The following is a 26817-nucleotide window of genomic DNA, read 5'->3' as shown; positions in this document are numbered from 1 at the left end:
TACATGGAACGACATAACCAAGTGGCGGGCATAGTGTACAGGAACATCTGTGCAGAATATGGACTGGAAGCCCCGAGGTCAAAATGGGGGACACCCCCAAAGGTGGTGGAGAATGACCGAGCTAAGATCCTGTGGGACTTCCAGATCCAGACAGACAAGATGGTAATGGCGAACCAACCGGACATTGTGGTGGTGGACAAAGAACAGAGGAAAGCCGTTGTGGTGGATGTAGCAATAGCAAGTGACCACAACATCAGGAAGAAGGAGCATGAGAAACTGGAGAAATACCAGGGCCTCAGAGAGGAACTGGAAAAGGCCTGGAAGGTGAAGACCACAGTGGTGCCTGTGGTCATCGGGGCCCTCGGGGCAGTCACCCCCAAACTGGAGCAGTGGCTCAAACAGATCCCAGGAACAACATCAGACATCTCAGTCCAGAAATGTGCAGTTCTAGGCACAGCCAAGATACTGCGCAGAACCCTCAAGCTCCCAGGCCTCTGGTAGAGGACCCGAGCTCAGAGGATGAAAGAGACCACCCACAGAGGGTGAGAGGGGAATATTATTTTTATTTATATATATATATATATATATATATATATATATATATATATATATATATATGGTTCGAATCCAGGCTGGGGCAAGTTACAACAGTGCAATTGAGCTATGCAGTGTGGGTCCCTAGGCAAGACCCTTGGAGCTATATAGCCTACCTCATACCATGAGAGACATTGATACGCATAACATGCCGGCTCAGACGTCGCCCGGCCAAACAAGGTCTGCGTCAGGTGCTGGGGAACCAGAGCACCTTGATGAAAAATGGGCTACTGGAACAAGACGGAAATGGGCGAGAGACGAAAACATGGATCTGTTGGAATGCTACTACTCAAGTAACCCTAGTCAGAGGGGTTACATGCAAAGACTGAGGGTGGAATGGTTACTTCGATACCCACAGTCTACAATGACTGCCAAACAACTGGTAGCTCAGTGTTCCAACATCCGCAAACGGCAACTGCTATCACAACTTGAGATTGACGAGGTACAACACAAATGCTACGGCAAGAGGGAGGAGCCCGGATGTAAGGTCAGGGGGGAGTTAACTACAACTCCCCACCCCGAGACTGGGTATGCAGCCCCAGTAATGAACGAACTATCAAAGCTGAACGAGACAGCAACTGACCTGAGAGACAGAATCATGGCCCCAATGAACACCAGGCAACCCCGACGCCAATTACAACGGCTGAGTGAAGTACCATCAGATAGTCTCATTGAAGATGTGAATGCAGCATTGAGAACAATCCCTACCAACACCATAACAGAAACCAATGAGCTGATATACAACTCAGCATCAGTGATCCTTGAAATGCTCGGCTATAAGAGCAACCATGAGACCCAATATCCATCATGGAAAAGACGGTTAGAGGCTAAGATCAAGATAACAAGGAGGGAAGTGAGCCAACTGTCAGAGCTCCAAAGAGGTCCAATGAAAAGACCTAAAGTGTACTCTCAATGGCAGGGTACTAACAACAGAGCAGACCCACCAAGGCTGGAGACTGAACAATACTGGAAAGGCATATGGGAAAGGGAGGCGTCCCACAACAGCAATGCACAGTGGCTAACCTCTCTACGAGAGGACCACAGCAACCTCCCTGAACAAGCCCCGGTAACCATCACTGTGGCAAATGTCCAAGAAAGAGTCTCGGGTATGAAAAACTGGACAGCACCAGGGCCTGACATGATCCATGCCTACTGGCTAAAGAAACTCACTGCCCTCCACGAGCGACTGGCAGCTCAACTGAACCAGCTGCTACAAAATGGGACTCACCCTGAATGGTTAACTGAAGGGCGTACAATCCTGATCCAGAAGGACCCCTCAAAGGGTTCAGTCCCATCCAACTATCGGCCGATAACCTGTCTCTCTACAACATGGAAGCTCATGTCAGGCATCATAGCAGCTAAGATAAGCGGACACATGGATAAATACATGAACACGGCACAGAAGGGCATCGGCATAAATAGTAGAGGAGCCAAACACCAACATGCCACACACCTGGATCATTGAATGCTTAGAGATGTACAACATCAATAGGACTCTAAGAGCCTTCATTGCAAACTCGATGGGGCTGTGGAAAACCACCCTTGAAGCCAACTGCAAACCACTTGCACAAGTGTCCATCAAATGTGGCATATACCAAGGAGATGCTCTGTCCCCACTGCTGTTCTGCATAGGCCTGAACCCCCTCAGCCAAATCATCAACAAGACTGGCTACGGATACCGACTTAAGAATGGGGCCACAATCAGTCACCTCCTCTACATGGATGACATCAAGCTGTACGCCAAGAGCGAGCGAGACATCGACTCACTGATCCACACCACCAGGATCTACAGCACTGACATTGGGATGTCATTCGGACTAGAGAAGTGTGGCCGGATGGTTACAAAGAGAGGGAAGGTCGTCCACACAGAAGGGGTCTCACTCCCAGAAGGAACAATAGCAGACATAGAGCACAGCTACAAGTACCTGGGAATACAGCAAGCAAATGGCAACCTCGATGAGGTCACAAGGAAAGGAGCCACAGCCAAATACCTCCAACGAATAAGGCAAGTCCTGAGAAGCCAGCTCAATGGCAAGAACAAGATCCGTGCAATAAACAGCTATGCCTTGCCAGTAATCAGATACCCTGCCGGAATAATTAGCTGGCCAATGGAAGAGATGAAGGCCACGGATGTTAAGACTCGGAAGCTACTAACCATGCATGGAGGGTTCCACCCCAAATCCAGCACCCTGAGACTGTACACGAGCCGTAAGGAAGGAGGCAGAGGACTAGTGAGTGTGAGAGCCACTGTCCACGGACGATGTGCTCAGCGAATGTCTCAGGCAATGGGGAACAGAGGACAAGGTGCTGGAGGAACCATCATGGGAGGACAAGCCCCTACCACCGACAAATAACTGAAGTGGCTGATATCAGGAAATCCTACCAATGGCTAGAGAAAGCTGGACTCAAGGACAGCACGGAGGCCCTCATCCTGGCCGCCCAGGAACAGGCCCTAAACACCAGAGCAATAGAAGCTCAGATCTACCACACCAGACAAGACCCAAGGTGTAGGTTGTGCAAGGAGGCCTCTGAGACAGTCCAGCACATAACAGCAGGGTGCAAGATGCTGGCAGGGAAAGCGTACATGGAACGACATAACCAAGTGGCGGGCATAGTGTACAGGAACATCTGTGTAGAATATGGACTGGAAGCCCCGAGGTCAAAATGGGGGACACCCCCAAAGGTGGTGGAGAATGACCGAGCTAAGATCCTGTGGGACTTCCAGATCCAGACAGACAAGATGGTAATGGCGAACCAACCGGACATTGTGGTGGTGGATAAAGAACAGAGGAAAGCCGTTGTGGTGGATGTAGCAATACCAAGTGACCACAACATCAGGAAAAAGGAGCATGAGAAACTGGAGAAATACCAGGGCCTCAGAGAGGAACTGGAGAAGGCCTGGAAGGTGAAGACCACAGTGGTGCCTGTGGTCATCGGGGCCCTCGGGGCAGTCACCCCCCAACTGGAGCAGTGGCTCAAACAGATCCCAGGAACAACATCAGACATCTCAGTCCAGAAATGTGCAGTTCTAGGCACAGCCAAGATACTGCGCAGAACCCTCAAGCTCCCAGGCCTCTGGTAGAGGACCCAAGCTCAGAGGATGAAAGAGACCACCCACGGAGGGTGAGAGGGGAATTTTTTTATATATATATATATATATATATATATATATATATATATATATATATATATATATATATATATATATATGAACTGTTTGTCGCTCTGTTCAATACTGTCGTCCCTCACTTCCGCCTCTTATGATTTAGTGACGCTGTTGCAAAGGGTTAATAGTTTGGGTTATGCATAACTGATCTGATCGTTTCCATAGCAACAAGCAGAAGCAAGACATTGCCTCAGAACTACAGTGAGCTCATTGTAGCTATGACCTCATCTGTGACATAAAATAGGTCAAAGAACTTGTGAGGTTATGAATGCTTGTATTTCAAAACATCCAAGCAGTTCTTCAACACTCTCACAAAAATTTTAACTATGGCAGGTATTGTAGTTAGCGTGTTTTTCCCCCTAAATTTTGGTGTAGGATATTTGGTCACTACTGGAATGAAGAAGGTTTGTGACCGTTTATTTCCTGGAAAAGAGTCAACGACAAGTAGCTCTGAAGACAAGAGCACTGTCTCAGACTATGATATTTTTGATTCTTATCTATTTGAACCTTCCCCGGCTGGGGAAGTTCTTCGGGAGCCTTCCCCAGCTGGGGAAGTTTGCTCCTCACAATATGATGTATTTGATGCATTCCTTTTTGAACCTTCCCGGGCTGGGAGGCAAGCTTCCCCAGCTGAGGGAGCTCTTCTGGAGCCTTCCCCGGCTGGGGGAGCTCTTCTGGAGCCTTCCCCAGCTGGGGGAGATCTTCTGGAGCCTTCTCTGGCTGGGGGAGCTCTTCTGGAGCCTTCCCCAGCTGGGGAAGCTTGCTTCTCTGAGGCAGATATTTTTGATCCTTCCCCAGCTGGGGAAGTTTCAACCTTTGAGAATGATCTTTTTGGTTCTTCAGCACTAGAAGTCTGGACCTATGAAGACAGGACTAACCCTACCTCTGTCTCAGGGAATGATTTTGAAAATCTTCCCTTTGAGAAGGAGAAGGGGATTGACTGGATTTATGAAGAAAGTGATATCCAGAGCAGCTCTTCGGGAGCCTTCCCCGACTGGGAAGCAAGGTTCCCCGGTTGGGGGAGCTCTTCGGGAGCCTTCCCCGACTGGGAAGCAAGGTTCCCCGGTTGGGGGAGCTCTTCGGGAGCCTTCCCCGACTGGGAAGCTTGCCGGGACTAGAAGACTGGACCCACGAAGACCGTGCTGTCCTAGACAACGTTTCTTCAGAAACCACAGGGTTTGTCGAAAATGAGACGGAAATTGAATCTTCTCTTGAAAAAAAAACAACAACAGTATATGGGAACCACTTTTGTTTATGTTTTCGAGTTTATTAGGTTTGTGTTCATTGTTCTTTCCGTGGGATCTCATCTACTGTGGGGGGTTTTTCAAGTTTTTTATTTTCCTATATTTTGTCTGTGGACTTGTTTATTTATTTGAAACATCAAGCCAAGCATTGAGTCCTTAGCTTTAAATCTAATTACATTACATTTAATTAATTCAATTTCAGAAAGGGGGCGGGGCCTGCACAGTGGCGTAGTTGGTAGAGCTGTTGCCTTGCAGCAAGAAGGTTCTGGGTTGGTTGGTTGGTTGGTTGGTTGGTTGGTTGGGATGGGTGTATTTAAGCTGTTCCCTTGCAGCAAGAAGGTTCTGGGTTCGATTGGTTAGTTGGTTGGGGTGGGTGCGTGGGATGTATTTAAGCTGTTGCCTTGCAGCAAGAAGGTTCTGTGTTCGGATGGATGGATGGATGGATGGATGGATGGATGGATGGATGGATGGATGGATGGATGGATGGATGCCAAATGGACATTAAATGTTGTTGTAGCTCATCAAGATTCTTCAAAGAGCCATAGAAGATGGCTTCATCAGACAGTCTGATGAAGAGGATGGTCAGGATTGTCCCTAATTTTCTTAATCCTATGAAGAATCCTTCTCTGGATGATTTTCTCCAGAGGTTCCACAGTCGTTCCCAGAACAGAACCAGAACAGAACCAACCTTCTTTATCAGGCTGTTGAGTGATTTTAGGTCCTTGGCTCTGATGCTGCTGCTCTCAACAACAGACTGATAGAAGATCTGCAGCATCTTGGTGCAAACCTTGAAGGATCTTAGCTTCCTCCAGAGGTCCAGTCTGTTCTGTCCCTTCTTATATTAATTATGATAATTTTCAGAATAATAATTATTAATAACAACTACAATTATTACTATTAATAATAGTAGTATAATATATTATTGTTGTTTTTAATAATAGTGATGGTAGTAATAATAATAATAATAATAATAAAGCAATAATAATAATTAGTAATAATAATAATTATTATGTAATATAACATATTTGTTATTATTACATATTTTATTGTCCCTCAGTGGGGTCGGGAGGGTTGCTGGTGCCTATCTCCAGCTAACGTTCTGGGCGAGAGGCGGGGTCACCCTGGACAGGTCGCCAGTCTGTCGCAGGGCAACACAGAGACAAACAACCATGCATACACACACTCACACCTAGGGGCAATTTGGAGAGGCCAATTAACCTGATAGTCATGTTTTGGGACTGTGGGAGGAAAGCGGAGTACCTGGAGAAAACCCACACATGCACAGGGAGAACATACAAACTCCATGCAGAAAGACCGGGGCTGGGAATTGAACCCAGAACCTTCTTGCTGCAAGGCAACAGCTCTACCAACTGCGCCATTGTTATATTGTTATATTGTCAAATAACAAAACAAAATACCTCTGTATTTTACCAAACATATTTGTTATTTTGTCATCTAATTATAAATAAACATTTTAATAAATGAACTACAGGTTTGTAATACTTGTGTCATGATCTGTGTTTTTGTGTATTTATATTAAGGTTTTTCTGTGTTCAGTTTCTGTCCTGTGAGTCTCTGTTGTCTCTGCGTCTTCCCCATTGATTGTTCCCAGGTGTGTCTCGTTCCCTTGATTACCCTCGCTGTGTATTTAAACCCACCTGTTGTCTTTGTCTCTTGTCGGGTCCTTGTCGTTTGCATGTCGGTCTTAGTCAGTTGTTTGACGTCTATACGCTCCAGTAGAACTGTGAAGTACTGGATAGCGTTAGCTCTCGTTTTCAGTCCTGTGTATCAGTTGCTACCGGTCTTTAGCTGTGTGCTAAACTCTCTGCCGTGCTGCCTGTGTTGGACTGTTTTGAGCCTTCATCATTAAACTCTTCATCATCTTCACCTAACCTGAGTCTCTGCGTCAATCCTCACCACCACCCACAACCACTTCATGACAACTTGTCAGGCTACAAGCCCAATTAACTCTGTTAGTGATTCAGATACTCACTCCTCATTAGGAAAAATAGATTCATTCTTCTTCTATAGAAATGAACAATTAATCCCAGGTCTTCAGTCAAAACATGTAGAGCTACATATTTTCCTGGGAAATTTAAAACTTCTTTAACTCTGTATTGAGCTAATTTATTATATGTAATTTTTGGATAATTTTTTTGGGGGAATATATACATTTGTTTGTGGGATGTAGATGTGAAGCTAACTGCTGGCACAGACCTAAGCTATAGCATGAAGCCGACATCAGAAACGGCTTACTAATAGATTTTATGCCTGTTTTTCCCCCCCTATTGTTGTGCATAAGGTTATAAAATATTTTACACATGCCTATATTTATTTATTTATTTATTTCGAACAGACAGAAAAGACAATCAAGAAATAAAGAAAAAAATTGAATGAAACAAAGGTAAAATAAATTATTATGCCCAAGTGACATGCAGATTTTATATTTTCTGTTTGAAAAGGAGCAGGTAGAAGATATAATATCTTATGATGTCCTGCTCCTTTCATACTTATAAATTTATAATCAATTAACTGTCAAAACATCAAAACGAGACAACTTGTTTCCACTTTACATGATATTTAAAGATGTACCATTATTTAAACACTATATCATCAATAGCATTTATAGACAGTCATCTTATAGAACATATTTTAATCAGTTTTTTAAGCTGGTTTATATTTGTACTTTTTTGAGCTATTCATTCAATCCATTCCAGACATCTACTCCACGCACCGATAAACAAAAACTCTGCCTGGTTGTTCTAATACGTTGTTTTTTTAAAATATCCTTCACCTCTTAAATTATAACCGCCCTCTCTGTCACAAAACATTTCCTGTATATTGGGTGGAAGTTGCTGATTTCTGACCTTAAACATGAATTGTATAGTTAAATCTTACAAGGTCCCAGAATTTCAGTATATTTGATTTAATAAATAACTGGTTTGTGTGTTCCCAATATCCCACTTTATGTAGTATTCAGATTGATTGATTTTTTTTATATGACGTATAATGGCTGTAAATTTGTTTTGTATGTATTCCCCCAAACTTCCACACAATATGTTAAATGTGGTACAATGAGTGCGTTACACAGAACAAACAAAGATTTGTAGTCCAGGACAAAACTAATTCCCCTCAGAACAGCAACACTTTAGGCTATTTTAGATTTTACTAGGCTGATCTGTGGTTTCCAGCTAAATTTATCATCTAATATGACACCCGAAAATTTTATTTCATGGACTTGTTGTAAATCAACACTGTCAGTAGTTATTTTAATTGTATTATTTTCTTGTTTTTTTTTTATTGTTTCCGAATATCATGAATTTAGTTTTATCTAAAATCATCTAAGTAATTATTTAATTATCTTATCTAAGAAAATTGACAAAGTCGGGACCCAGGTCTATAATTATTAAAAATATGCTTATCGCCAGATTTAAATAGAGAAATAACAATTCCTCTATTTAAGGAATAACAGAGGAATAAAAATGCAATTTTCATTGCATTTTTAAATATTCCAGTTATGAATGACAAGTTTCAGCTCTAGCCAGAGTAAATGTGCGCGGACGCATGGAGATATGAAAACCTTATCTCACAAACTTGAAAAACCAGAACAGTTTCTGTGACGCTTATTAAAAACTCAACAGGCAGGAAATGGAAGAGCTACTTTAATGTAATGCTGCCACATTAGCAGCATTACATTAAATCCTCTGCGCGCCAAATTAGAGTGTAGCTGTGGTAACAAAATAATCTATGCATATTGTTCTTTGAACTTATACAAAGTAAACTTGCCAGCTCCTTAAAATCTTACATTTAAATGTTAACCAATTTTTTAAAAAAAAATTATGTCTGCTGAAACCAATAAATCAAATTTATCAGCATTGATCATCTCAATGAACAAATGTTACATTCATGTATCTGTGGTCTGTGTTAAAATATTAGCATTTATGGGGCCCTGAAGCCCTGGGGGGCTTTAAGGAGCCGCTGACTTCATTTGGATTAAACAGACGTGCAAATAATTGATATTCATTTTAATTGCATATTTTGATTAGTTGTTTTTAAGACTAGTTGTGGGTTTAAATAGCGTTTCACTGGCAATGTTTTCCCGTTTACATTTCTTGTAAAATTATTACAAGAAATGTAATAACTTTACATTTCTTGTCAACTTAATATCTTTTAATACAGAAACCTGGTGGTCTGGCTTGGCGCCCCCGACCACCGAGCTTAGCAAGTTTTCTGGGGGAAACCCTGCTAATCCTGTGAATATGGTGTCCACTGCACCTCACCTCTCAACCAGCTACCTTGCAACCGTCTGAAGATGGATGCATTTAACCAGGTTCCCTCTACGTTCCAGGAAAAGTAACTTTTTAAACTCAGACAGTCGCAGCTGCTGCTCATTGTTCATGCCTGCTTAATTAAACGGGTGAAAGGCTGACAAGACCTGAACTATTGTTTGGTCCAACTGTACACACCCCAAAACTTGGCCTCAAAGGTATATTTTTGCACAAGCTGTATTAAAGTAATCTGCAAAAACCGCTTAAAAACCGCTTCGGTCAGAAAATATCAATAAGAAAACTTCCAGAAGGCTTTAATAAAGAGTTGTCTTACTGTTTTTTTTGTTTCTAATTTATGTCACCTGCTGTTGCCTTTCTCCTAAAGTTCTTTGCTTCTATAAAATAACAAGATTCTTGGTCTTCCTGTACACTAATGTGGTCTCTCGGTCACAAAACGAAGGTATCCATGGAAATGTTTATGTAAATTGAGCAGTTATTTACAAATGACCACTCAGTTTGTTGTCGGACCGCAGAGGACATGCAAAAATCCAAAAATGAATGTCTCCAAGAGTTTTTGCTGAGAGTTTTCTCCAGGGATGGAGCCGTTCTGGTTTGATTTGTTGTTCCTCCGTACTCTTTACAGAACATCTGTATTTACACTCAGACTAAATTACATACAGGTGGACTCTGTTTACTAGTTCGCTGAATTTTGAAGGCAGTATGTTAAATTCCCATGGAGCATTGAGAGAAAGTCCATATTGGCAATAAAAAAAAAACCTCCAGTCAGCTTCCTTTACAGGGGTAATAGAGTTTGAAAACTTTGTTTAAACAAGCTGCATTTGTCTTAGAAAAAAATAGTCATTTTCTTGCACAGCCCTACTTTTTCTGAGCTGCATTATTTAGTTGTCTCTGCTGCGGGCTTTAAAAGGTTTCTCATTTGTTTTCCTGTGCATATGTTATGCAGGTTTCATTCCAAAATACTCTGAAATGGGAGTTTAAAAAGACAAGCATTGCCTCAGGTGTCTCTCCTCTTTTCAAGGATGTTAATCCAATCTGTTTAAGAGGTCCCGTTTTAGGGTAGTTTGTCGCCGTAATGAATTTTAATTTAGCACGACGCATCATTTTCCAAAAATAAATCAAAGCCGCTTGTCTCGGTTGTAGTAGCTGCTCTGCTGTTTGTGGCTCTACCTTGTTAAAATTATGAACAAAACAAAATAAAAGCATGGTTTTGTTTTTGGTTGTAAATGTAGCCATCACTAATGCCTTACAAAAGTAAAGAATATTCTATTTTATTTGTATTTCAGGTGATAAAACAAAAGCTTAACCTTAAAATGTGTGGAAAACGATGAATGTTTTTTACGGTGTTTGCCGTCTAAAAATCTGAAAAGTGTGGCATGAATTTGTATTCATCCTCCTTTAGTCTGAAGCCCCAAAATAAAGTCAAGTGCAACAAGCTGAATCCAGAAATCTCAAAGATTCAAATCTCTTCTTTATGCAAAAGTAGCAGATTTGTTGTTTCAAATTAGCCACAAGACATGTAGCATGGTGGTGGCAGCATCATGCAGTTAAAGCTTTCTTTTTTTTTATCAAGAACAATAAACATGATCAGAGTTGGTGGGAAGATTGGTGGAGCTAAACACTGGGCATAGAGACGTTCAGATTCCAGCAGGGCATTTTCATATGTCAGAATGGCCCAGTCAAAGCACAGATCTAGATCCAATTGAAACTCTATATCAAGTCCTAAAATCTGATTATTACATATATAACAACCGGACTGAGCTTGAGTTAATGGGTAAAAACCTGAGCAAAGCTGGTGAAAGTTCAACACAAATCGATTTTAGAAGTAGCCTGTTGGCACAGAGGAGTGCAACATGCAAGCCACACTTTTCAGATTTTTACCTGTAAAACCTTAAATTTAACCTTGTTTGATTACACGCTACTGTCTGTTACTCTCTCACATTAAAAAATCCCAACAGAAATACTTTTGAAGCTTGTGGTCGCAACATGACACAAAAGTGGAAAAGTTCAACATGCCTTTGTGAGGAACTGTGAATCTTCTCAAGTTAAACTAACTTTGTGTTTTTAGAGTGTTTGTGCGTCTAGTATGAATGCACACATGAGAGTACAACCCCGTTCACACACGAAACAACTTCGCATCTCGTCTCCCATTCGCACTGTACACCTCGTGTGTGTGTGTGTGTGTGTGTTTGTGTGTACACTGCACAGCCACAATATGCCACAACACCATATGGGTCATTTTATTATCCCTCACGTCGGATTTTTTTATTTATTTTTTTCCCCCTCTTTGCAAATCCGATACTACAATAATTGCTAAGGAGTGTAATTCATGACTAATTGATGCCGCGGTTAATTTATTAAAACTGACTTATCAATATTTCACGCGACTCCTCCATTATTCACGGCAGAACATGTGCTGAAACCTATCTGTGTCAGGCCCACGCGGCGAGGACGGGAAACGTTTGCGTCGCTCGCGTTGTCCGACGAGTTTTTGTCGGTTTTTTTACGAGTTTTGCTCAAGAATTTATTGGGATGAATTGTCGCGGGCTTTGGGCGAGCCAGGTGGGGACGGCCCAGCCGGGACGCGCTCTCTGCTGGCCCGCAGGGAGAGCCGACGGGCTCAGCCGGGTTTGAAAACACTCATTGGTGGGAGGACGTGTGGCTTCCTCTTACTGTCTTATTTGCGCACAGCGTGAACTCAGGATGGGCAGCGGTAGGAACGCTTTCACTGGACTTTTCTTTCTGCGTTTCTTGTGGTGAAGTTGACAGACTGTCGAGGTCCGGCTTTGCTTCAGTCCCTCCCTCCGTTCAGGTAGTGCTTCACTGTGAAGTCTGTGGCCACACAGGCCTGTTGCTGTAAACAGATCAATTAATCACTTGATAAATTAAAACAAACTCAATGGTTTGTATGATTTACTGTTTTCCTCTTTTCTGTCTCTCTTTCTACCAAAAACTGGATGATGAAAGTCTACAGTCATTTGGTCTCAAGTAGCTCCTTGTTTTGAATTCATTTTCTTTGTTGTTTTTTTATTTATTTTTGATACTTAAATGTCTTCCAGTTCCAGTGATAAATGCTCATTAGAATTTAAAGTTTATTGATCTTGATGTGTTGTTATGCCATCAACTTCCCATTACTTGAAAATGGTCTGAAAACAACTTTGTTATTGTTTAATTTCTGGGTCGATTTATCGTCCAGAAAAATTTTTGTTATCATGACGGGCCTGGACCATAAGATGCGTTTATTATTTATTATAGTAAATTTATCATAATAATCTTGTTGCCATTATAAATTAAAATCCCCTGTCCGCATTTTCAGGATTTTCTCCACTGTTCAATGAAAGTATCAATAAAAGTCAATAAAGTTGAAAATCTGATTAAATGCAGTCACTGGGCAGCTTAGCGACACAAATCACACTTCTTTATGCGACTGGTGTCCTAAAGAAGCAAAGGGGAATGTTTTTCAAGAGAAATATTTGTGTTTGTGGGGCTGTGATGCTGTCACAACCACACAGTTACCTAAAAAAAGTCCTAATAATTTGTTCTTATTGTCACTTTTATGGTTTCACAATGGAACAACAGAGTATGTTGTTCCATACTCTGTTGGAGTATGACATATGGGCTCAAAGTAAAACTTTGAGCCCATATGTCCCACCTCTAGTGCGTTCCAGTAGTAAGCGCCCATCCACTTCCTCTTTCTTTCCCTCCGAATCCCACCTCTCACTTAGTCTCATTCCCACCCTCTGTGAGATTACCGTTGCCACAGCAACGGCCGCATATTGGCTCAGAAATCACAGTGGTTGTGGGTGCCATGGCAACACACTTATGCTTGTGTTTCGCTGCTATCTGAAATGTACACACACACACACACACACCAGCTTAAATGTAAGGCCTGAATCACCGTGTATCGCTTGTTTCTTTTTCTCTCTCTTTTTTTCCCCCTGTAAAGATTAAAGTTCCCGTGGCATCGAGTCATTTCGTAAATGGCTTATGATTTATGCAGCAGATTTTGTGCACTTTGTACCGGTGCCAGGACTCTACAGGACGGGGCTCTTAGCCGGACACATGGGGCTGCATGAGACGGGAAGATTCGGATCATAAGAGCCCATTGGAAAATATCAATATTTAATACAGGAAGTCGAATTACAGAGACACATTGTACGAGACACCGAGCTACAGACGGACCGATTAGCATTACAAATAATCACTTTACAGTCACGTCCACTCATTTTACTCTCTTTTTTTCCATATCATCATATGTATCTTGTGCATGGTTTTGATGCAAGGTTACCATGGAAACAGTCACAGGGAAAGTGAGGAGGAGATGGCAGAGTGAGAGATTGAAAGGGTTAAGATGTTTTGCGTGTGTGTGTGTGTGAAAGAGATGATTTCACCTGACGTGAAAATTCTTGGTTTTCTCTGCACACACTCCTACACTCACGGCAACCGTAACCACCACGAGGCGCAGCGTTCACTCGCAGACGGATCAAATGATCTGGTTTGGCAGAAGCAATAAGGTTTTCTTATTTTCCCTTACAAACCCAGATGTGCACACGCCAAAATGCGAGCTGCTTTGTCTCCACGGGCGCGCCGATGTCCACCGGGTCTGTCGGTAAATGTTTGCCGTGTTGAAATTGCCGCTCCGTTGCTTTAAACGACGAGTATAGAATGCAGCGTCCATAAAATAATGGTGTTCATTGCACTGCGCTCTTTTTCTACCTGTAGGAATTCCTAGGAGTCGCACTGTAAGGGCAATAGTAAAATGAAAATCAAGTGAGACATCTTTAAACTGTCTAAAAAGTCACACAACAACACAAATGAGTCCCTGGGCAGTATTTATGTGTCCTAGTTTGGTCAGTTCTAGTTTCCTGTTTTTCTGTATCAAACTGGTCGTTCCTCTGTTGTCATTATCATCATTGGGTTTGTGTTGGCCTGGCTACTCAATAATTTTACTCCAACGGGTCTGGAATCAATATGCTTAATGTTGTGTTTGAGGATCATTATCATCTTGAAAATAATATTTCTAGAATAATTCCTCTTTGGCAAAACCTATTCAAGTATTTAGATTATTGTATGCAGTAAATTAGCCTGACTCTATGGTATGAGAAAAGGGGGTGCAATGATTCCAATTTTGTTTGTTTTTTTTATTTCTGAGTTGCTAAATATAGTGACTCAGAAATGGTTGGTTGTGACTGATTATTGTTTCTGCACATGTGCAGTCCTGACCTGGTGGCCAAGTCTGTCAAGCAGCACTTTTTCACGGCAGAGCAAAAGAGGACAGTAGCTGAGTTTCCATTCCTAATGTTGAAAAATCACAGTTTTGCAATTGGCGTATTTCCATTAAATAAGAAACGCAGATTAAAATTACACATGAATGCATTTTTTTCACGCGTTAAGTGATTAAAAACCAAGCCGCGCCATAGTCCTCCAACCACTTCCTGTCACCTACTTCCTGCTACTACTGGTTTTCACTGGTAGTAATGTCCAGTTGTTGGTCATGTGACTCATGATGCGAAAAAAGTGTTTCCGTTGCAGTTTTGTGAAATAAATCTATTTTTGATGAGGCCGAAAAGCAACCTCATCTTAGCACCCAAACTTTTTATCAAAAAACAAGTTTGTGTGTGTGTGTGTTGTTGTTTTTTTTATAAATTAGTGTGTGAATTTGTAAATGAGACGAGGGTGGTAAAGAGTCCAGGGTTTTGCAACCTTGAGGAGACGATTGGTAACTTTTAAGAGTCGTTTCAGTTGTGTGAAGTCATTGACTGTCAGATTGGAAATGTTGCTTATAGATAACTGAGAGAGCAGTGACCATCTAGAATACACACATTTATTTTGTAGAATTTTGGAATTGAAAGAGAAATAAAAATGAGAAGAATATTGTTTGACATTGTCTAAGTATTCCGGTTTTGAGCAAAGATGTATAAGATGTCAAAAAAAAAAGACTCTGGCTTTTTAAAAGCAACCACACCATTCAACACGATATACTTACACATCTATTGCAAATGTAGGACATATGTAAATTGGCGCAGACAACAATGTTTTTCAGCAAGTGATGCTCTGTCCCTCTCCTCCTTGTTTCTCTCTGCAGGTACCTGATGAATGTGACATTTGAGGGGCGCAATCTGTCGTTCAGCGAGGATGGGTACCAGATGCACCCCAAGCTTGTCATTATTCTGCTCAACAAAGAGAGACAGTGGGACCGGGTAAGATGGAGCGAGATGTGGCAACGTCTGGTTGTCTGTTTGCAACTCAGTTTTCAGATGTCTGGAGGAAAAGCTGTACCTGCTCCATGCTTCTTCTTCTTTTTTTTTATTTTAAGCTACACTTGAAGCTAATTGTTGGCTTACCCATCGGGCGGATTGAGGGGGAGGTCTAGGTATCCGTCTCCCTACGGACCTACTGTGGGATTTTTACTGTTTAAGCATTTAAACGGCGTTAGGCTTCCAAATCGCTGCTCTGATTAGATATCATCAACTCGGTGAAGGTGCCTTTGGACCATTCAATTCAGCAGAAGCCTCTGACTTCGGATGTGCAGAGACTGCTGATCTAGAAGTAAATATTCAACAGTTTAACGCTGCTGTTTATGGCGTTGGTATGTTTAGCTCAACTGTACCTGTGTTTTACTATAAAATAGTGTCACTTTATTTTGAAGAAGCAGAATCAGGTTGACTAAAAACGACATGCAGATGGGATGTAAACAATACATGAATACTTTTTGTATGCTACAGCCTGTGAAGTCCAGTTGTTCACGTCACTTTTAGGTGACTTTATTTTATTTTATTTTTTTCTGACATTTGCCCTTAGAAAGGAGTTCTGGAAATGATTTGAATCACTTTCAAATCACAAAAACAATTACCTAATATCCAGTGTCATGTCAATACTATTGTTAAAATTATAATTGGTATTTTATGTGATACACCAGCTCAGTTATGAAGTGCTAAGAAAATGCCAGATGTTGTGACATTTAAAAAAACAAAAACAAAATGTTAAATGTGTGTTAATTCATACATTGAAGAGTTGGCTGTTGCTACAATTACAGCAGCAACATTCTATGGAGGGCCAAAAGGGACAAAATTAAACATATAAATCATGAAACCGTTGATTAATTGTCTTTGAGTGCCCTAGAAAGCTCTATACTAGTTTGATGTGTTATCATTATTAAACGTACCATGAAATAAATAAATATTTAAATTTAATATGTGATTGAATTGTGAAAATCCAAGCTTACTAGCCAATGCAGATAACTAAATGTATATATGTATTTAATTATTTCATGGTTTCTGTTCATAGGGTCACTATAAAATAAGTTAATCAGTAAAACTTGGACGTCAGAACTGAGAGGCGGGGTTACGGGCGGTTCTACCACTGATCTGGTGAACTCCACTAGTCTTTGATTCTTTGAGCCAAATTCGACTTTATTCAATCGTTTCGGGTGAGAAGTGGGGAATACCCTCGACGGGTCGCCAGTCTGTCGCAGTCATTGCAACCAATTGTCTATTAAATAAATTATATAAACATTTATTTCATGGTGCATTTAATTAATGAATTAGCGCTGAATTTATTTTTGACCCTTCTGGCTCCCCGTACATTTTCCTGTATTATAATACTGATAAGTTTGAACTTTAACTTTAAGTTTCAATGCAGATCCTTAAGTGGATTTAGGTTTGGACTTTGACTGGGCCATCCTAACACACAAATATGCCTCTATTTGAACTATTTATGACTCTAACCAGTGCTGAAGAAAAGCTTACCCACAGCATGACGCCACAACCACCGTGTGTTACCATGGCATTGCCCTCTGGTAAACGTTTTAATGTTTTCTCTCTACGGTTGGTTCATTCCTCACTCATCACACAGCTCATGTTTCTGCAGTGAACTAAATGACTTCTGAAGGCGATTGGTTGCACCGAGTGTCTCCTGGTGGAAAAGATGGTGGATTACAAATCCACAACATACATCTCTGAAATTTATTTTGAAAAACATAAAATAAAAAAGAATTGACCAGAATCTGGTTCAAAATCAGTATCAATACTTGAAAATTGATGAGTCATGATGGGTAGGACTGCATTATGAAAGATAGATCTGAAAATAAAACTCCAATATGCTCTTTAGATTTTTCTTTGTAAAATCTGATAGTGTTGCATCATTTATCTTTACACTTTATGATTGTGAACTACCTTGTGTTGCTTTATCAAATCTATAAAAAAAATAGAAAAAAACTAAATGGGTCTAACATGACATGAAAAAGTTAAATGTGAAACTGTAAACTTTGACATAAACTACACAGATATAGTAGTTGTACATCTGCATATCCAATCAGATTAGATGTTACAGCGAAGCTCCGTTTCTTTGGACAGCACCTGATCTTTTGGATGCGCTTCACAAACACTTGGAAAAAGTCTGGAATGTCGACTCGAAACCTTTTTATGAGCATGAAAAACAACAACATTCCTGTCTGCTGAACTTCAGTCCATTCATGGAGACTCTGAGCCTCAGCTCCACAACATATGTTCTGCATCCTCGGGGTTAGAACCTGCAGGCTCGCTGTGTGGTACTTCTGTGTGAAGCGTGCATAATTTCCCCGAGTGTGCGTGGGTTATCTCTGCAGACTCCATTTTCCTCCCACAGCACAAAGACTCGCAGGTTAGGCTTAATTGCTGACTTCAGAATTCCCGTAGGTGTGGATGTGCCTGCCGATAATTGCCTGTCTTTTCAAGTCGACCCTGTGATTGACTGGCAGTCCGTCCGGAGTGCACCGCCTGCCTCTCCAGCTATTATAGATACCCCCCCTACCCCACTTTAGCACAGCAGCAGCTATAGATACAGGAGGAAGCGGACTAAACAGAGCACCTATTGTTCATAAGCATGGAGGCCTTTGAACTGAAGAAGTGGGATGCTATTAGCAGTAAGGGGAAGAAAAAAAACTTCAGGTAAACTTTGCGCGCTAATTCATCTTGTTTTGAACAAAACCCGGCTTTAAAAATCTGTTTTATGATATGATAATAAACAGAATAAAAAGCGATGGAGTTTGGCAGAGCGGAGAAGCCAGCGGTGTGCATATGGCATCGATAATTCAGCCACCTAAAATGAGCCTGTCGCTGGCCGCCACCTGCCGAGTCAGCACGCATCTGTGTTCGAGATGATCCTGCGCCGTCTGACTCCCTCACCTCTCTCTCTCCCTCTCTCCCCCACTGCTTTCTATTCTCCGTACATCTCTCCGTCTTCTGCCTCTCTAATCTATATTCTGTCCTCTGATCAGAGAACAAGGTGAGTCGTTCCCCTCTGGTCTTCCTCTTCTTTCTCCTCCACCTCAACCTCCCCACTTTATCGCTCATGTTTAATTCCCAACTTGATTTCCAAATTTTCTCGACTCTCACCCCCCCGACCCTCCTCTCCCGTCTCCGTTGACCTCCGGCTCATTCTTCCCTCCGCCGCCTCTTCAAAGTGGTGCGGTAACGTCCGCTTCCCGTCCCTCCCGTCTTTCTCCTCTCGTTTCTCTCACCATTTCGCTCCAGACAGAAAAAAAAAGGAGCTGCGTTGTGCTCCGGGGATACACAGCCTCGGCCTCATCCTTTCCAGGCCGTGTTGCCAGGTTTGTGTTGTATCCTCCCCCCCAGGAGAGAGCGATGTGTTTGAACACATTTCCATATTTAATGAGTGTGCAAACTGGACTTTACACACTTGACCACAGTTCCCAGCTCTTACAATTAAGCTGTGGCGAATTGTCTGATCCGTTTCTACTTCAATCCCCCTCTGTTCCCCTTGATGAAAGGAGACTGGCACGTCCAGGTAGGATTTTTTTTTTTTTTTTCCCAGAGTGGCATCGGGGGGAAATTGACTAATTGGTGATGCTTGTTCGGTGGAGTAGAGCTCCAGAGGCTGGAGGGCCCTCCAGACGTACAGCTGGACACTCTTCTACTCAAGATCCAGCATTTTGCATTTGAATGAGTTCCATGTTAACTCTCTTACCGCCCTCGTTTACATCAGATTCAGCAGAAATATCTGTCTTTATAGCTTGTTTTCTTTAAATCTTCCTGTTTTTTTTTGTTGTTGTTGTTGTGATCTAAATTCTGCCTGACCCTCTGTATCAGCCTCGTCCTTCTGGTTAACCTTGGACTCATTCTCTACCACCAGTCCCAGTCCCGCCCCTCCCTCTCCTGCTCCTCTCTTCTCCTCTCCATATTTAAACAACGCATTTACGCAACACGTTTGGATGCGAGCGCAATCACTCAATGACAGGAGCAGCTCGATGAATTTGTCATTTAAAAGTTGGTTTGTTATAGTTTTCAGATGACAATGTAGGTATTGAGTCGAGAGGAAGTAAAAAGTGCATTGGAAAAAGTTGCTTGACGTCCAGTGTGAAGTTTCCACGGCGCATACCTGTTTCCTTTGAAATCCTTGTCTGTATTTTTATTGAAATAACACACTTGTGGTGTTTCCATTAAATAAGGAATGAAACTAAAATCCCAAATAAGCTTCTTCACATGATAAGTCATTAAAAATCATGGCAGCGACAGATGTAAACAGTTACATGACATTTATTCATAACTCAGTCGCTTATCATCCATCAGCCAATCAGAGAGGACGTCGGTGTCTGATTTGACCGTTGCAGCGATTTGGGGAAATTGTAGCCAATGATTTTACAGAAGAGTTTTATGAACTTTTTATGAATTGTGCAGTGCTGTGAGTGCTCAGCTACACTTTGTCAGAAAAAACAGAAACAAATGATCATCCTTCTACTACTTCCTGTCATCTTCTTTGTCGTTTTCACCAGTAGTAACATCCTATTGTTGACCATGTGACTCATGTGATGCGAAAAACGTATTTTTTATTGCAGTTTTACAAAATTTTTACAAAATCTTTTTTGAAATAACTGAAAAATCACCACAATCTAGCGCAACAACATTTTAGCGTAAAACTTGAGGGTTTTTTCCAAGTTGGCTCGTTTCCGTTAAGCAAATTTCTTTTTGTACTTTCAATTTGCATAATTTTATGATCAATGTAAACTCGCCCAGTGACGATATCAGCAGCCTTGTCATCTGCTGGTGTTGCTTTGCTGCGATTCATTTGGTCCATAATCCAAAGGACTCGTGTTTCTCTCTGCTGACAAGCTTAATGGTGATGCTGAATAAATTTTCCAGCAGGACTTGGCATCTGCCCATACCCACAAAGACACCAACGCCTGCTTTAATGGCCACGCCATCACCGTGACTGATGGGTTAACAAAATGGTCGGACCCGAACCCCACACAGAATCCATCAAGTCCTGTCAGGACCGAGATGAGAGACACCAAACCCAATAGTGCTGATTACCTGAAGGTCACTGTTAAAGCGACTTATACTAGACATGTTGCACTCAGATTTTAATGCAGGCATTTTTGCATTAAAATCTTTCCTTTGTGGGTTATTGTGTAAGTTAATGGGTGTGTAATGAATCTTTGCAAAATACGAGTTTCACTTCTTTAATCGAATGACTGAACAGAATTAACTTTTTGATGATATTCTAATTTTTGACATGCACCCGCGCGTCCGCACAATAATTTTCAGAATTGCATTTGCAACTTGAATGCCTTTGGGTTCTGTGGACACATTTACTTCATTGTCTTTGAGTTACTTATATATATATTTTTTTTACTTTTCATTATCTTCGTTTTCTTCCTTCCTTTTGTTCCGTTTCTCACCGTTGTGATGATCCGGTTATTATTTCCCCGGCTTAACCCGCCATCTTTGTCTCCTTTTCATTGATTTGGCCTCTTCACTTCGCCCGCTTGAATCAGATACGGTCCATTGTTCCATTTGGTCAATCGTGTCAATTATTCAGCAGGAGAATCTGACCCGACACTGCGAGGCAACCAGATGCACCACATTGTTTGTCTAAGCTGCCGGGTTAAGAAACCGAAAAAAGTTGTGTTTTCTCGTCTCTTTTTGCCAACTTTCAGTAAGGATGAAGTATCATTCTTTAGATTCTTTTCACCCAATATAACCTGTGTATTACACGGGCAGATGGCCCACCTGCAATAAAATGCAGGACGCTCAACATGAGGCTTTAAAATCCCAACTGGGTGAAGATGTTTTTGCTGTAAGGCATACATACTCCATATTCCTCTTTGATGATATGCCTCAGAACTGTTTGTAGCTCCAGAGCAGCCGTTATTTTTTTATGGACTGAAGCTACTGTAGTGTGAAATGCGATCTGATTTCATTTTTAACTTTGATTCCTGCCAGGTGAGGCGTTGAATGCTTATAAGGACAATCGTCCACAGCGGAGCCGGTGGGGGGAAAAAAACACTAAAGAAAAAAATAAAACAACAATAATAAAAGAATAAATGTTTCATTTCATCTGAGCAGAGCCACAATCGTTACAGGAACAACATAAAGCAGAGCGTAACTGAAAACAATGCATGGGTTTTTGACTAAATTAAATCTTTTAAAAGCCTTTTCTTGTATTTGTTTTCATTTCTTTTACTTTAACAGCATTAAGCACACTCCAGTACTCTTATTAGCCACTCAAATATCACCTAAAAAGTGACAAATTGTTCATGCATGTTTGAGAAATCCTTTAATCTCCCGTGGCAACCATTCTGGGCACAGAAAAAGAACGATGTAACCAAACACTGCCTTTTCTCAGAGTCTACTGAGGTCATCATATGAGCTACTTCTCAGTGAAACGGTGGTAAACACTTTGTTAAAGGGTTAATAGAGGAAAGTTGCTGATAGGACTTCCTGAAGGCGGAGTTTCAGATAAAGCAGGAGCTTCTTAAAGAGACAGTTTCAAAGTGCTAAATTGCAAAGTCAAAAAATTTTTTTAAGCTATGTTTGATGTATGTAGTAATTTTATAATAACTGAAAGTATCGTAGTCAGTTAAATGTGCTACAAAATAGCACAATGTGCCTGGAGTATACATAATACTTCCCCTTTAAGGCGCATGAATGCCTGTGGATGGCACTCCATGTGAGAAAAACAGATGTCTTGAAGGTGAAACACTGTTGAGTTTGTTTTTTGCACGTCTCTGCAGGTGGGTAAATGGGAGAACGGCTCCTTGTCCATGAAGTACCACGTGTGGCCTCGCTACGAGCTGTACGGAGGGGCGGCGACCAGGGAGGACGACCATCTGTCCATCGTGACGCTGGAAGAGGCCCCGTTCGTCATCGTGGAAGACGTGGACCCGCTGAGTGGGACCTGCATGAGGAATACCGTCCCCTGCAGAAAGCAGATCAAAATGCTGTGAGTCTGTGATCCAACATGGACCAAATCATGTTTAACAGAGTCGAGATTAACAAAGCATGACGTATTTATCTTCACACATGTTGCTATGGATTGTTGCATTTTTTTTTTTTTTTTTTTTTTTTTCCTTCTTCTTCTTCAGCCCATCTGTCACAGTAGCTGAAACTGACCGTAGCAAAAGCGGCATCCACAACAAATAACAAAAAACACAAAAACTGGCAGCCGAGTCAATTATAGAGGATTCTCCCGGTTGCTTTACAGCACCGGAGGTAGAATAATTTCACACTTCGACAGTGAGAGAACGACAAAGCCAGAAACGCAAAACAGCATTCATGAGTGAAATCACCAATTCAGACAGATGCATGTTTTGGGATTAAACACTGTTTATCTCTCTGTTTATGCAGCAATCAGACCAAGGAGGCGGGGATCTACATCAAGCGTTGCTGTAAGGGCTTCTGCATCGACATCCTGAAGAAGATCGCCAAGTCGGTCAAGTTTACGTACGACCTGTACCTGGTCACGAACGGGAAGCATGGCAAAAAGATCAACGGGACCTGGAACGGCATGGTGGGAGAGGTGAGGGGAACAGTCTATAAGTTTTATGACCCCCCTCCCCGTCGCTTATTTCTGTTTACTCTGCTTGTTGTTGCTCTGGCTTTCCACTTCCAGTGTTTAAACAGCACAGATCCAACTGATTTCACAGGTCAACAAATTCAAGTCTGCCGTATCCCTGGAAACCGTACCGCCATGTCATTTATCATTTGTCGTGCGAAACTTGTGAATGAAGATTGCACCTAATTCACAGTTTGTGACACTGTTAATAACGTTACTGAGGTTTTATGGCGTTGTGAGAACCTGTGCGGTCAGAGTTTGTGCTGCTGTGCTGTGTTTGGCTCTGTGTCAAGTGAAGACAGGAGGAGAGCTATGAAATGTTTGAGGTCAGCACGGAAAATGCTCCATTACCAAACAGCCTTCGGTACACAGAGATCTGAAGTCAATTTTAGTCAGTAAATAATTGCAAAAACAACAAATGATACAGAGTGGGGGGGGGGAATGTAGTCGTCATTTGAGTCCAAACTTCAGCTGTTTTCCATTAGTGCCCTTGATTTAATGCATTTCTGCAACTCTCCTTTAAATTTATATTTAAGCTATTGCTCTATGTTTGGTTGGGTTTCTGTCAAGACTAAATTAATCTCTATATATTTTGATCTGTAAGTGACCTAATACCAAACCTCTATGCCCAGTATGTGAATCATTTTCCAGTCCAATTCAAAGTTTATTCCTGCCAAGTATTTAAAAAAAGGTCTTTAAATGTCACTTGTCAGGTGGAGAACGTATAGAAGAATTGTACTTTTATTCTGCTGGCAAGTGTTAAAGTGACCTTTCTGTCTTTAAAAATGTTTCAGTCTCCACTACTTGACAGTACTGGATTAACTTCACTTACTCTTTAGGAATTAAAGAGGAAAATAAGCTACTTCATTAACTACCTGAACAGAGTCTATTTCTTATTTAAAATGTTATAGCTACGTTCATAGTTCCATTCAGATTTTGGGGTTTTTAGATCAAAAACCTTGGCCCTTGCCAAACTACCTGTGATGTGTTTTTCATCATCTTGTTTTCAGTCTGCCAAAACCAATCGCTTTTGTGTTGACAACATTTCTAATAACCATTGGTTCCATGTCAAGGTTACTGTCTGTAAGTCTGTAGGTGCCAGCTGTGTTTCTGTTGACTGATCTTGGCGTTTTGTTAATGAGGGAAGCGGTAAGCCAATCGATTGTACCCTAAAGGTCATCCGTTGGAAACATGCTGAGTGGCTCAATGTCTGAACGTTTACACGAAAGACCTTCACAAGTCACGGACATCATGCGTCTACCCCCACCCGATTAGGACTATTTCTATTCAATTTGCATTAAAACCAACCCATTTAATGTCTCACGTAGAGCCATTATTGTCATCCTGCCAGCGTCTTTAGTGGGTACCGAGCTGTAAATGTGGTCACCTGAAATAAACCCTGTCAGCCAGACTAAAAGCACGGTAATGCGTCCTGTCCCACAGAGGAGCGGTCATTAGGAAGACAAAGAGCTGCGTTCAAGAACCTCTCTAACTCACGGACACATACACGCACACAGACAAAAACATTTATAAAAGATTAAAGAAGACTCAAGAGGAATTTCTCTCTCTCTGTTATCTATTTATCTACCTATTAGTGTAGCTAGCTAGTTACCATTTCAATAAGCTAGCTATGTAGCTAGCTGAGTAGCTGTGTATGTAGATAACTATCTAACTAGCTATGTAGCTATAGATGTAGCTAGCTACATACGTGTTACAATATATACCACAGAAAAGGCTGTACCAAATTTTTTTGGTTCAGTCCTTTCATTTACAGACACGTCACATAGATGCCATGTTCTTTTAATTCAGTACATATGTGGACCATCCGTGTACAAAAGTAAAGCAATTATATACTCACCTTGCAACTAAAATGGACCAAAACAACCCAGAACCTGCAGCCACATAGCGATTATGATTAAAATAAAGGTGGACTGAGCCAAGGCTTTAGACAGTTTGAGTCTGATGGCTGAAAAACAAAGCAGGTTTTGGAACGAATAAAGCTGCTTTAGATCGTGATTCTGAAATGGTCCAGATCTTAAACCTTTTCATATAAACTGCCAAGAAAAGTGGAGTCATATCCAGCCAGAGCGTTCCCACATTCTTGTTAATGCCTACAAAAATGATGTAGTGTTTGTGTTTTTTTTCTTCATATTGCTAAGAAACATTTGTGGAATATTATTATAATATACTTTATCTTTATTGTCTAATTTTGACACATTACAGTTTAGGGAAATTCGACAATAAATTCCTTCATGACATGCTTTCTAAGAATCTCTGGGTAGAGACTTTCAGATCTGTTATTAATAAATATGTTTTATGGTGTTGTTGACAACATATTTCTGTCTACCTTCTCTTCCAACGCTCCCAAAACAAGAGGATGTGTCAAACTGTCAATGGGCTGAATTACAGACTGACAGAGATGCTGAGCAGATCTCTCGATGCTTTTACCTCTCGTCAGATTTCAAAAGATGAGAAACAAATTTAAAAAAAGAAAAGAGAAAATCATCAAATGCTTTGAGAGGCCCCACACCTTTTCCTGACTTTGTTGTGGCCAGAATCTGTTTTCATGAGCTGCACCGACTCGTGCTCCAAACCCATAATATTAGAGACAATACACTTTGAATTTCGCCACGCTGAGAGAGTCGCAGAAGACACTGGTCAACACGCGCACACAAACTGAGACACACAAACGCACGCAGATCCTCGCTCAATCATTCTCAATAACACCCACATGGGTCACTTTCATAACACGGAGAGAACAAGTCGTAGGAGGGAGATGGAGAGAGCGAATGGTGAGAGGGGAAGTGAGCACACTGCTGGATCCACTCGTTCGCCTCCCCAGGGAGATATTTGCGCATACAGGCGCACGCGCGCAGGTTCCGATGCGCATTTAGATCCGTACTTGCATACTCTCTGAATAAATATGACTGAAAACTTACAAACGCACACAAACAGCGGAATGGCAGATAATCTGCAAGGCAGACTTGTCACATTTTCCCCTGCCTGAAAAGGTCCACTTCACAGATAGACGAACAAAGCTTCGCTCACGTCTCTTTCTCTTTTTCCCTTTATGACTCACACGGAAATGCACGGCGTTGAAGCGCACAGCAGAGCTTTGACTCACACAGTCTCACACACACACCTTATTAACTCAGGGAGACAATCTCGTCCCACTTTACCCAAATGCTTTAAGGCTATGAAATTTGGGTCTAAATATACCACCTGTGCAGGAGAACTGAAGGGAGTTAGGCAGGTAGCGAGAGGCACTGAACCGGCTATTTCCAGCAGCCATGACCCACTGTGGTAACCCACTTTCTTCTCTCTCCTTCTGTCTTTCTCCTTCTTTCTGTGGCCTGGTGAGCATCACGAGTGTCCACTCCGGAGCGCTGCGAGGAAAGTAGTTTTGCCTCCTGTCGCTACACGCCATGCTGCATCTTTGTCTCCAGCGTCTCCAGTTTTAGGCCTCACTTTCCGTGTATTAATAACTTTTTTCCCCTGCTGAAGTATGCCGTTACACTCTCTTACTATAGTCTTCATTTCAACAGGTTATGACATCTAACACAGTGATTTCATCACCTATTGGCCTAATGCAAGTTCATGTTGGGGGGGAAAGAAAACGATCTGCAACCACATTTACAACATGGTTTCATCATAAAACAGCAAAGAGAAGCTCCTCTCTGATGATTTATGAGGC

The 26817-nt window shown here is 41.6% G+C and overlaps 1 protein-coding gene across 1 annotated transcript in view; it reads left to right on the top strand.

The window, feature by feature from the left end:
- The window catches only part of grin2ba (glutamate receptor, ionotropic, N-methyl D-aspartate 2B, genome duplicate a), a 124491-nt gene that overhangs the window by 73273 nt on the left and 24401 nt on the right, over window positions 1–26817 (top strand). Inside the window, exons 5-7 of the mRNA XM_088008152.1 lie at window positions 15376–15490; window positions 22303–22511; window positions 22916–23087. Coding sequence (XP_087864278.1) covers window positions 15376–15490; window positions 22303–22511; window positions 22916–23087 — 496 coding nt within the window. The remainder of the gene's footprint in view (window positions 1–15375; window positions 15491–22302; window positions 22512–22915; window positions 23088–26817) is intronic.

The sequence above is a fragment of the Poecilia mexicana genome, unplaced genomic scaffold (assembly GCF_051168715.1).
Source record: "Poecilia mexicana isolate PSO_F unplaced genomic scaffold, ASM5116871v1 scaffold_8, whole genome shotgun sequence".
NCBI lineage: Eukaryota > Metazoa > Chordata > Actinopteri > Cyprinodontiformes > Poeciliidae > Poecilia > Poecilia mexicana.
The sequence above is the reverse complement of the archived record's forward strand: the minus strand, read 5'-3'. Positions and strand labels throughout refer to the sequence as shown.